Source organism: Paramacrobiotus metropolitanus, unplaced genomic scaffold, assembly GCF_019649055.1.
Source record: "Paramacrobiotus metropolitanus isolate TYO unplaced genomic scaffold, Prichtersi_v1.0 Parri_scaffold0000021, whole genome shotgun sequence".
Lineage (NCBI taxonomy): Eukaryota > Metazoa > Tardigrada > Eutardigrada > Parachela > Macrobiotidae > Paramacrobiotus > Paramacrobiotus metropolitanus.
Window position 1 is genome coordinate 57,711 of NW_026570241.1, and position 12,297 is coordinate 70,007.

Genomic DNA, 12,297 nt, shown 5'->3' on the forward strand with positions numbered 1-12,297 from the left:
TAACTGGTTATTATGGCAGCTCAGACCACATGGTGACAGTCTTCATGAAAGACCAAACACGTGTGAAAGAATTTGAAATTTGCAGAATATTAATACCGGTACAATGGTTTATGCCAATTCCACCGCAGTGAAAATAACTCAAATTACCGCAAAACAAGTCTTTCCATTGTCCCTTGTCAGTTTTCACTATGACGTTTACCTAATCCACTCCACATGCACAGCAAATCAAACTACCCGATCTTTTGCTCTGACACACACATTTTTGTACTATGTCACGTCGTATTCCGGCACTTGACAGGTTGACAGGTTACATAACTTTTGGGGATGGTAAGTTGGTACCGGCTGCCTATTTGACTCTGTGTTACGTTTCTTGGCTTTAAGGTTCCAGTAAATTAGTAATGAGGAATACTTCTGGTAGTCTCTTTCAGGAACGTTGTTCAACTGAACCCGCCGGCTTAGCCAAATCAAAAGTAGCCAACGGTACTCAGTAAAGAAAATAGCAACTGACCGTAAATTGCAGTACTTTGCACATTATCGTATCTGACAGTACGTCAAGTCTGCAGAGCGTTGTGTACGTAGTATTGCACAATTGTTATTCGTAATAAAGCGATATTAAAGAACATTTTTTCGAACGCGAAGATTGTTCACAAACAGCCGACCATGGGCGAAGTTTATTGGAACATTTCCTCCTCTAATTTGACGCAGATTTATGGCTCATTGACGTTACCCGCACAATTAACGGGAATTGTGGGCACCGCCTCTCTTCTGTTAAACGCAGCGCTGCTGTCCTTGTTCCTGTTAAAGAGAAATCTCTGGACCCCGTTCGATCTCTACTTCCTCGCTTTGGTGTCAAATAATGTCCTTCTTCATGGAATCGCTACTCCACTCACGGTGATGCTGGAGCTAGATGATGGGTGGCCCGTTAATATTGCTGGTTGTCTGGTTTACGCGTACGCCGTCTTCATCCTTCTCCTAAACCAACTAGCCATTCATTCCTGCATCGCCATCAACCGTATTTGGGCCATGGTAGCACCTGTATCGTTCCGTAACTTCCACACATTTCGCTCCGCCGGTTGCTTAGCGGTGGCCATTGTCGTCGTATCGCACGTTGTCGGACTTCCGCTGATTTTGGTGGACATCCTACAGCGCCAACCAGTTCAACTTGGACACTGCTTTTTCGGTGACCCCAACTATTCGTTGGTCGAACAGGTTTCTACCATGATCAACCGCATTCTTTTGTTCGCTTGTTTTATGATTATGGTAATTTCCATGCCGGTTATTGTTTGGAAACGCTGGCAGAGGCTGCGGCTGAAACATCAGATTGTCCTCCGCCCAAATGCCAAAAAAAGATTTGTTCCTAATGCCGACATTACCCGCGCTCGAGAAGGCCAAAGTGCGATTTTGATAATCGCCTTCGGAGCGAGCATTGTCGTCTGCTGGGGTCCGTATGTCACATATTACGTAGTGGCCAGCGGATATGATCTTCAGATAGTGCAGTATCTTGTTGTTCTTTTCAACTGCCAATCCGTAGCTGATCCCATTATCCTGGTGTGTGCCTTGCCGGTGTGGAGAAATGCACTGCATGAAGCTGTCTGTCGGTACAATCGCGCAAAGAAGTAATCGATGATTCAAGCAGTTCACTACTTTGCAAGTTTTTTTGTGGTGCGAGTATTAGCCGTACCCTGTACATAGGACATAGGTTTAAAGAAAGCATGGATAATTATTCTTACCGCATATTGCGCAAACTGGCGCTGCTCTTTTTCGAAATACTATTATGTATTTGTACTAGAGAACTATATGCACTGAATGTTGGTGTTGCTGACATCCTGTTGCACAGTGTTTATTAGTTACATCAGTAAATTTTTGAACCGCCAACGGACTGGCCGATTTCTGCCTTTTTTTAATTATCGCTTTTCATGTAATTAGTCCGACTGCCCGATTTGAACTTCTCAGTCGTCCTTGACGCTTATGTAATGTAGCTTGTAATTTGGTATTAATTTCTTTCGTTTACTTTTCGCGGAGTTGCGCACATGCGTTTTCGATGGTCTGGCTGGAAAGAATCTCGGCGAGCATAGTACTATACGTAGTGATGATAAACTGCCTTTTTTCTGTGATCGAGAGTGTTAAGAATCGAGTTAAATTTGACCGAGGCTGCTGGCCTGTTGCCTTATACTGCTGGCAGAACAACAGAGGCACGGCCATTTCTGTACTGCACCCATGCGGAATCAAGAAGGTCACGATTCTGATGATCGCTTTCGGAGTGAGCACAAGAATTCCGTTTTTGATAGCGTCGTTAACGCATTTATCAATAACTGTTTTATCTTTTACCAAATACTTTTTGCAATAAGTAGGAAACGGCACCACAGATACTTGTATAACAGTCCCGTCTTCCTCGGTTATCTCCAGTTTCATTAGTCACAGTATTATACCATGGTAAATGTGATAATTCATACCATAAGCGGAAAGGTAAAGACGCTTACATGTTAAACGGAAAACATCCTCTCCGCATGCCTGGTTTAATGTTTCAGCGGATCGCTTGTACAAATATAAACAGGGCGCTCTAACATGAGGATATCCCAAAGTGCAAATGCTCGCACCGCGTAACAGTTGCAGCGATACATGACTAAACCATGACGTACGTCTGTATTGGCGCAGCGCTAAACAAAGTATCCATATCCATCTCAAAGAATTGATCCATCATCCAACTGTGAAAAAAAACTAGCCTCTGCTAATCGTCTCTCGCCATTTTCAAAACCATCAAAGTCTGTGTGCAAAAATGAATCTTTCGATAGATGTCATGCGTAATACCTCGTCAGAAACGTTTTCGTACACGTCAAGAGACATAAAAGTCACATTTTCGATCGTGCTGTCTGTAATTCCTTTTATACTCAATTCCGGTTTGCTGATTACCTTTCTCTTATGGTTCCGCACGTGGACGCCCTTTGACACGTATTTCATCGGTTTATGCACAGCTAATGTCATCTTCCAAGGTATTCTCGGTCCCTTTAACACCTTGGTTCTACTGCATCCCAGTCTGTGGGTCGGCGTATCCGCATGTATGATCTATGTGTATCCGATCGCTGTCATCGCTATAATCCAAACCGCGATGCATGGTCTTATTGCTCTCAATCGCATATGGATGCCGGTATCATTTCACCATCTGCACACCATAAAAACCGCTGGATTAGCAAATTTGTCCGTTTGGTTGTTGGTCCATGTTATAGCGCTGCCGGTACTTATAAAAAATCTCGTCATCCGGCAGCCGATGGAAATTTCTCACTGCTTTTCCGGAGGAAACACAGGATCATTTTCTTGGAACCCGAAATCAGAATCAATAGCTGTTAACGAGATATTTAATTTTATTTCTTTCTGCATTATTTTAAGCGCATTTCCTTTGGTTCTGTGGAAGCAGCGAGCAAGAGCGTTGTGGAGAAAGCAGCAAACCGTTCAGCCACAAACTGAAGGGACACGGGTCACGGCGCACCATGTGGTAGAGCGGCAGTCATATGTCTTAATGGGAGCTTTGACATTAAGTATCACGTTGTGCTGGGGACCAACTATGGTTTATTTGGCATACACGGTGCTAACGGGGCATTCGGTTCCCATAATGAAAGACATTATAGAAGCACTTTTTAACTTCCAGCCCATTGCTGATCCCATTCTTCTAATTTTATCGTTTCCCATCTGGAAGCAGCGAGTTTTGCGGCTTTATTTTAGATGTTTAATGTGACATGTTCAGAATTACAAATTAATGCAGCATGATTCATAGTGAACAAAACTTTGTTGGCGTCATTGTCAGTGGTATCACTGGTTTTAATAATGATTTTAAATGATGTCAGTATTACAGCTTTGTTGCACGCTTTGTCGCACTTGCGGCGTATTGCTTCCCCGTACTGTATCTGTACTCGTATTTCTTTACAAAGCGTAGAACTACCAACTGTCAACACCCAGTGGTATACTAAAATACGTTAGTTTTGCGCAGTAATTTGGATTATGAAACTGGAACTATCTGTATCTCCTGGGAGTGTAGATTTGTTCGGCTACATTTTTCTTGTTACCTGTGAAAATGTAACGTAGAAACAAACAACTCTTACATACAGTTTACCAGATGCGCCGGTTCCATTACAAGGTTCAGTGTGCTTCGGTGTTCTACGCTAGTGTTCAAAGTCACAGGTTTTACTGCACTTAATCAAGCCGTGAAAGTGTCATTTCCTCTGGTTACATGGTATGCAACGCATACTTGCCGGTTAGGTAACTCAATGTGCAAGCGTCCCTGCATTGTTTTTCGTATACAGTTTTACATACAAATAAGTACAGTGGACTTCATAAATGTGGTTACACGTAGCCACCCGCATGCACAGTGCTATCGGCTTTAAGTGTAACCACATTTATGAAGTCCATTGTAACTGTCTGTATATGTCCACTACGAGTATATTGGATCAGCAGCAACAAACGTCCTGCAACCGAGACCCTGCGTCACTAACTTTAATTACTGTACTAAACTTTCTTACCAGTTGGTGGAGACTGATTGTTAAGCCAGCTTACCGCAAACAAACAGCAAATAAAGATTAGTTAACGTGGCCTTATAGTTCCCCTGAGTGCAGTCGATTAAATATTTAAATTACAGTAAACTTGCACTTTGAGTTATGACAAATGTTATATACGTAGTAGGCAGCTTACATCCACGCATTCAGCAACCTAGACAGCCTGTTTTTGTGCCCGCGGGTACGCAATTAGCAATGAAACGCGAAGCTCATCAATTTCCAGTAATTCATTGTACAGTTTCTTTTGTGGTGGGAACTGTATTAATAACTTTTAATTTTGGTGTTTCGTTTACATTACAATGTTTTAAGTTTGGAGCTCTCGCTGCGAAGGCGTCTGTAAATCAACAGATGTCTCATGCTGCCTGGGTGCCCTCATAACTACATCTCTCATTGCAGCTTGACCATGTAGGAACAGCTAACAAGATTAGCAGCAGCAGTTATGCGGCGACTTTTGTCTGCTTCCGGTAAATGGTGATTGGGCTGCAGGACGAGATAAGATAGATGAAAGCTTATGGTACATACATATGTATATTCCTCCCAGCCGAATAAAAACTGCAACCCCGCTTTTGCATTTCCCAGAAGATGCTGCAACAGAGACCACTAAAACTATCATTTTCAGCTAGTACTGTTTTTTACATTTCGTGATATTGCTGATAAAACGTGTGATCCATAAGGTCAAGAGGAGACATTGTTAGCATTGTTAGTAGAACACTTACAAACTCGTGTGAATGAAAGGGATAACGGGCTAATTGATTAATTGATTTCTGCAATATAACTCATCCTGCTCCAATTTATCATGATTAATGCTTTCATTTCCTGCCACCTTCGGCGATTTTCACTTTCGTATGTAGCACTGTGAGCGCAGCTGTGTTTTCGGGCAGCACAGTTGAGAGTACATGTATCCGGCGGAAGTAGCACGCAACTGGTTCGCTGGGTCGCGATGTGTGGCACAAGTGACTCAGAGGGTCTTCGTAAATTTGCTCATCATGACAATCAGGCGGTCATGATTTGCGTGTCGCGGTCATGTTGTGCGTGTTGTGAAGTACTAACTTCACAACAGTTAAATTCCGCCTTTTTTCAAAGCCATGAAATTTAGGTCCAGTGGCGGTAGAAAGGAAAACGGGCTATGTTACTGTGCTGGCGCTGCACTTCCGACAATGATTAATTTCTGTGCTGGTTTTTATCATGTATGAGTATAAATCTATCTTCTAACCACACTCTTGCTCTTATGCAAAAATGACCTGCTTCGTTTGACAGCTTCCGTTTTTCTACCCTCAATCAATTAGGGTTGCTTCCATGTGCAGTAATACCGCGTGACTGTGGGCACTATGCCAATTATGCCATCATTCCGCTTCATCCGACTCTCGTTTCTTTTATAACTTTTACTTATCTGTATTAATTTCTTAGCGCAAAGGTGGATCATACATTAATGACCGCCTTCCTCTGGCCAGTTCAGCGTATTGTTTACTTGTCCAAATAAAAGGAGGCGATGTCGTGTTCAATGGTTAATTTGTTGCCGTTCTCTGCACAGATAAGTAATGTAATTCGTCTCAAATTTTACTAAACGAACAGTTCGATCTCATAATCCGTCTTTAAAACCGAGATTCAATGCATAACAACTGAACATGAGCGGACATTATGGCAACATGTCACTTGTTAATGTGACACTCCCTGCTTCATCCACATTACAAGCGTCCCTAAACGGAACTGTTGGTACCGTTGCGTTCCTGTTGAATTCAGTGCTGGTATGGTTGTTTCTGACTAAACGGAACCTTTGGACTCCGTTCGATATTTATTTCCTCGCGTTGGTGGCGAACGTTGGTGGTGCTTCTCCACACTATTGCTACGCCGTTTGCTGTCATTTTGGAAACAGATCCTCGATGGACAGTGGGGATTCTTGGTTGTTTTGTATTTAAGTACGTGATCTTCGTCCCTCTCTTGAGACAACTCGTCATTCATTCCTGCATCGCTGGCAGTCGACTCTGGGCCTTGACGGCGCCAGTATTGTTCCATCATTTGCACACTTTCCGCTGCTCCGGTTGCGTGACGCTGGTGATCTTGGTGGGGATACACATAATCGGACTGCCGCTTATTATCGCCGATGTCGCCCAGCGACGCCCAGCCGAAATTGGGCGTTGCTTCTTTGATATCACCGGTCCTTCGTTAAGCGAACAGATTTCTAATTTCATTAACCGTCTTCTTCCGTTTGTGTGCTTTTTGATTATGGTCATCGCGATGCCGGTTATTGGATGGAAACGTTGGCAGATTGTTCGAGTGCGACAACAAATACTGAACCATCCATTTCCTGGAAATGTCGGCAGCTCTCGCGGTGAAAAGGGTCAGGGTTCCGGCACCATTATGATAGCTTTCGGAGTCAGTGTTATGGTATGCTGGGGTCCCTATGTGACATACTTCCCATTTTTTCAAGGAGCTGTGGGCGTTGATTTCCATGTTGTGCAGTATCTGATCATTCTCTCCAATTGCCAGTCTTTTACTGATCCCATTATCTTGGCGCTTACCTTGCCGGTTTGGAGAAATGTGTTGCGGGAAACTGCATGTCACTGGATTAGTGCCAGGAAAAAATAAACAGTTGCAGTTTTACTTTATACCTGTTGTGTCGGTAATTGTAACGTACAAACGAATTTGCAATAGTGCTTCAGTTTAGAAAGTAGGTTACTCTATTGTGGTCATTTTGTTGGTCTGTAAGTTCGTTACCTAATTTAACCAGCAGATCTGGCATGCTGCTTTTGACTTCTGTTTTGGTGATCAGTGGGAGGAAACAATGGCACGATTGTCGCAGATTCACAGTAACGGCAGGGGATAAAAGGTGGCACTGGCACCTGCCACTGGCAACTGCCACTGACAGTGGCAGTTGCCACTACGCGTTCTGGCAAGCGATAAAACGTGGCAACTGCCGGAATTTTGAAACGTGATGGTTCTGCCATCCAACGATAATCTTTTTGTAAAGTACCTAAAAAATTCAGAATGAAGTAGGTCGCCTCTATACGATTAACCTCTTGCCACTTAACCGTGACAATGTAAGAGCAGTTCCTACTGTACGCCTCTAATGCCATGAGAGCAGGAACGTTTTAAATCCCAAGTGTCCTAGAAAACACCGCGTTAATCTTCGACGTCATAATCATCATTAAACGGCGCCTGCTATCGGGGCCTCATGGTAGAAGCAGGGAATCACAAAAACTGGCCGTTCAATACTCACGCAGTGAACAAGGGCAATCTACACGAATCGAATAATTTGGGAGGACCTAATGGATAAATGAATGATCACCTGTATCCCTTTCAGTTCCAAATAAACACGGCTTACATCAAATATGTTTAATAAACTATACGAAAACCAGCGAAATTGTAGTGTGCTTCGCTAAGGCACATGACAATGCCTCGGATGCGGATTGCTTCAAGCACATGAAGTTGCTGGTGCAAGCAACATCTCAAAAAAGCTTTTATAATTATTGAAAAATTGTATAAATCTAAGAATCTGTAATTTAAAATCAAATAATCAAAGGCTCAACTAGAGCCACTGTTGTGTCGAACGCTGTTGTAAAGAAAATCAAGCGCTTATTGTTCAGTTATGAATGGGACGGGACGTGACGGCGGCGTCGACCGATTTAGAAACAACGGCGGTCGCACTGATCTCGGCGGCGGCGGCCGCTGCACTGCACTGTGCATTCAAGTTTAGACTCCGCCCCATGCTAGCTACAGCAAGATAATAAGTACTGCCTGGAAAAAAGAACGGAGGCAGTTCCTGTCAGACAACAAACGGCACCGCGACATTTCGCCGCGGACAACTAGTCGCAGGACTTTTGGTCGCAGACACCGCAAGGCCATCTCGTCTCGCGACGTTTCCTCGCAGGACATTTCGTCGGTAGGACTTTACGCCGTGAGACTTTCCGTCGCATAGCCGTTTCGACGCAAAAAAATTTCGTCGCAAGGACATCTCGACAAAGCGACATTTCGCCCATCAGATAAACGATTTACTAAGCTGACTAAAAAGTCAGAAAAGAGAAAACTGGAAATCAAAACCAAACGAACAACCTAAGAAAACCTAAAACCTAAGAAATCAAAGAAACCTGAGAAACCAAAGAAACCTAGGAAACCCAAGAAACCTGAAAAACCTAAGAAGAAATAAGGCAACCTAAGAAAGTCTGAGAAATATTAAGAAACTTAAGAAAAAATAAGAACAAACATTAAAAAAATTAAAAAACTAGTGAGAATTAAGCGCGGTTAATTATTTTGCGGTAATCAGTCGCATCGTTTGAAAAGTCCCAAGACGAATTGTCCGCGACCAGACGTCTTGCGTCAAAATGTCACAAAGGTAAAATGTCTCAAAGTATAAAGTCCCAAACCGAAGTGTCCCAGCGTCTGAATATCCGGCGACGAAATGTCTTCGCGGCGAAAAGTCGCGCGTCGAATTTGAGTGCGGCAAAATGTCACACTCCCAATCGTCCGGGTGCGCAACAGGCACCTCATGCTCAGAACCGTCAATGTTCGGTAGCACCTTGTCGTGCCTGCGGATATCGCAGCCGACGGCATATACATTTCTCTGTTTTGTTTTTTAAAGCATTTTCATCGTATTCGGAGATATGATGGATGAACAATCTGCAGGCACTGATTTTCCGAGCGCTCTTAGAAACTGCTCTTAGTAATTTTCTGGGGGTTCTTAAGTTCAAACGTGCAGGAGTATTGAAATGGTTTCGTCGACTGGCGGAATTACGATGAAATCGCACCCGGATAACTGGAAGTGTGACATGTCGCCACACTCAAACTGCAGCCATCAATGGAATTGGAAAGGTAGTGGCAGCGATTAATGTGTAGCCATATGTAGGCAGTAGGCAGTTGCCAGTTTCCACGTTTTATCGCTTGCCAGAACGCGTAGTGGCAACTGCCACTGCCAGTGGCAGTTGCCAGTGGCAGGTGCCAGTGCCACCTTTATCCCCTGCCCACAGTAACACTGCAGTTGCAAGAAGGATCAGCCGCCATTTTGTCGTATAAGTCTTATTGTCCTGTAAGTATGTTTCCTGGCGATCCCCTCAGATATCCCTAGAAATCCCCTAGTGGTTACTGCTTCCGTATCTCTTATGCAGTATTAATAAACGAGTGAGAACCTTGGTCTGCCTACAACATACAGACTTCTGGCATTGTATTAAAAACTGTAATTTCTGGTGGTAATTCTAGTTAATGTTACTATTGCTGGTAAATTGGTAATGCAGTACTGCTAGTGGCACACGAAGTGGTGCTGGTATTGGCAGAGGTACTGTACTGGGATTGCCACTGGTTGTTGGCCTCTCAGATACGTCGGTATAGCGGGGCGGAGCACTCGCTTTGCAGAGGGGGTGCTCAAGTTCGTGCGGTTTGACGTACAAAGCCGTCTCAAAATGCGTATGTGAAGCCCCTGAAGTTATTAATTAAAAATGCCGAAGCGAAGATAAGTCGAGCGAGATGAGAGAGAAAACGTAAAGGTTTTCATGTTATTCGTGGTTTTATCTACCGTAGTACGGGCGTAGGTACGGTGGACAACGTCCAGTTGTACCGGACGTTATGGAGAAAGCAGCATGTAAGCGTTTAGCCACAAACCAACGGTCAAGAGGCACGACGAAATTACTATACTTCAAAGCAAACAGAATTGATTGAGTTGGTGTCAGTGCCAGTGATTTACGATAATACGTTGTTTTTGCGCAGTAATTTTTATGACGGAGGCCTTGAAACTGTACCTATAGCTTCTGGGAATGCTGACTTGAACGGGTACAGTTGCTGACTTGAACGGGTACAGTTTCATATACCCTGCGTAAAACGAAGGAACCTGCGTAACGAAGAAACAAAGAAGATGTGTTTAATCAGCATACGAAAAGGTCGTTACATACTTAATTACATGGGCATGCAAAGCTGTACATTTCGGATAGGTATTTCCTTTCTCCCTGCTAGCTGCCCTTTTTTTAACCTAGTTTTAGAACGAATAACTCGTGTAACTTACTATGTACAACTATTGTACGGTTTATGTTCGTTTTGAATAAACTGGATTTGTAACAACAAACATCCGGCGGCAATTTCAGCCGCGGTCCTGCGTCACTAACTTCAGTTACTGAACTTTCCGAAGCAAGTTTTACCAGGGTTGCTTGTTGAGCCAGCCTTCAGTAAACAAACAGCCGATAACGATTAGCTGGCTTAACACGGTAGTTTCCCTGAACGCAGGGGATTAAATATTTAACTTTTAATTACAGTAAACCTGCACCTTTGAATTATGTATTAGGCAGATCGGAGCCGTACGGTGCGTCCAGCAAACTAAAGAGCGTCTATTTGTAACCGTCTATTTGTACCTATTTTTAAATAAGGCTTCTCTTCAGTTAATTTACATTGATTAATACGCATTTGCACTTACGGAATACAGAAAAAGATTGGTGTTATTTATTAAGGAACTCAGGATAAAGAACTCAGGCGTTCTAAACTCAGTTATGACCGCTCATGCCAGCGTTATTACAAATGTCTTCAATGCGTCCCTGGCCAATCAGAGCCACACAGACTTCTCGGCCAGCCTGAAAGCTGAATTCTCCGCTATCACTACTGCACTTTCAGCGCTTTCCTTCATATTCAACAGTGCTTTATTGTCAGTGTTTTTTGCCCGATGGAACAGTATCACTCCCTTTGACATTTATTTCACAAGCCTCCTTATATCGAACATTATCTTCCATGGAATTGTTGGCCCGTTCACTTTTATTTATGAAACATACAGTCATTGGTATGTCGGCGTGGGCGGCTGTCTTTTGTATGTTTACGGTGTTTTTGTCTTCTCATTAGTGCAAATGGTCACTCATTCCTTTATTGCTCTAAACCGCGTGTGGGCATTAACGGCACCGGTTTCCTTCCGCCATTTTCACAGCCATAAATCAGCGCGCTACGCCACCGTCACGGTGTGGTTGTTGTGTCATGTTATCGGCATGCCCGGTGTTATTGTGGATATTTTCTCACGCCGCCCCAAGGAGATCCATCGTTGTCTGATGAGCAAAACCGCGGATTCCGTGTCGGAAAAGGTATCGGAAATTATCCGGCAAGTTATGCTGATGGTGTGCCTGTTGATTACATCGCTATCCTTACCAGTTATTATCTGCAAAAGGCGAGCAAGATTTTCCTGGCGGAAAAATAAATTTATCCGACCGACATCCGCGACCAGTGACGTGGTAGAGCAACTGCGCATGGCCCGTGCCAGCTCCGATAAGCAGATTTTCATCTTGCTAAGCGTTTTGGCGGGAAGTATTATTGTTTGCTGGGGACCGTACGTGATATATTTCACTTTCCAGAGAGTGTTTAATTACTACGATCTGGAAACGCAGGAGATTCTGATTGTACTGTTTAATTGCCAATCTGTGGCTGATCCACTGTTGTTACTATTTGCGTTGCCAGTATGGCGGCAGATTGTGAAAAATATATGCTGTGTAGCGATACTAAAAGTTTAAACTTACTGCTTGATATTCTAAAGACTGAGTAAGATCTTTAGCTACTGTTCTAAGCTTGCTAAAAACCAGTTAAGCACTGTGGTTGAGTCTTGTTACAGATTCACGAAAATATTATTTGTCGTTAGCTTTCAATTTTATTATTTTAGACCTGTGATATTATGTTGTCAAGTCACTCACATTGTTTTTAGTTTTGCTAGTAATAAAAGTTTCCATGCCGGATACGTTTGCTATTGCATATGTACCCTTAAATTAGCAGCAAGTTAAAACGCTGTCATCGGAAACGGAACAGA

General features: G+C 43.3%; 1 protein-coding gene across 1 annotated transcript; it reads left to right on the top strand.

Annotated features, from left to right (window-relative positions):
- The first annotated feature begins 660 nt into the window (after positions 1-660).
- Positions 661-1,620, top strand: LOC129586450 (pyroglutamylated RF-amide peptide receptor-like). The gene has a single exon (XM_055479711.1). The coding sequence runs from the start codon at positions 661-663 to the stop codon at positions 1,618-1,620; it is 960 nt and encodes a 319-aa protein (XP_055335686.1).
- Positions 1,621-12,297: the final 10,677 nt, after the last annotated feature.

Bases quoted from the DNA above. Each gene is read 5' to 3' on its own strand.
- LOC129586450 (XM_055479711.1), top strand. From the start codon at position 661: ATGGGCGAAGTTTATTGGAACATTTCCTCCTCTAATTTGACGCAGATT.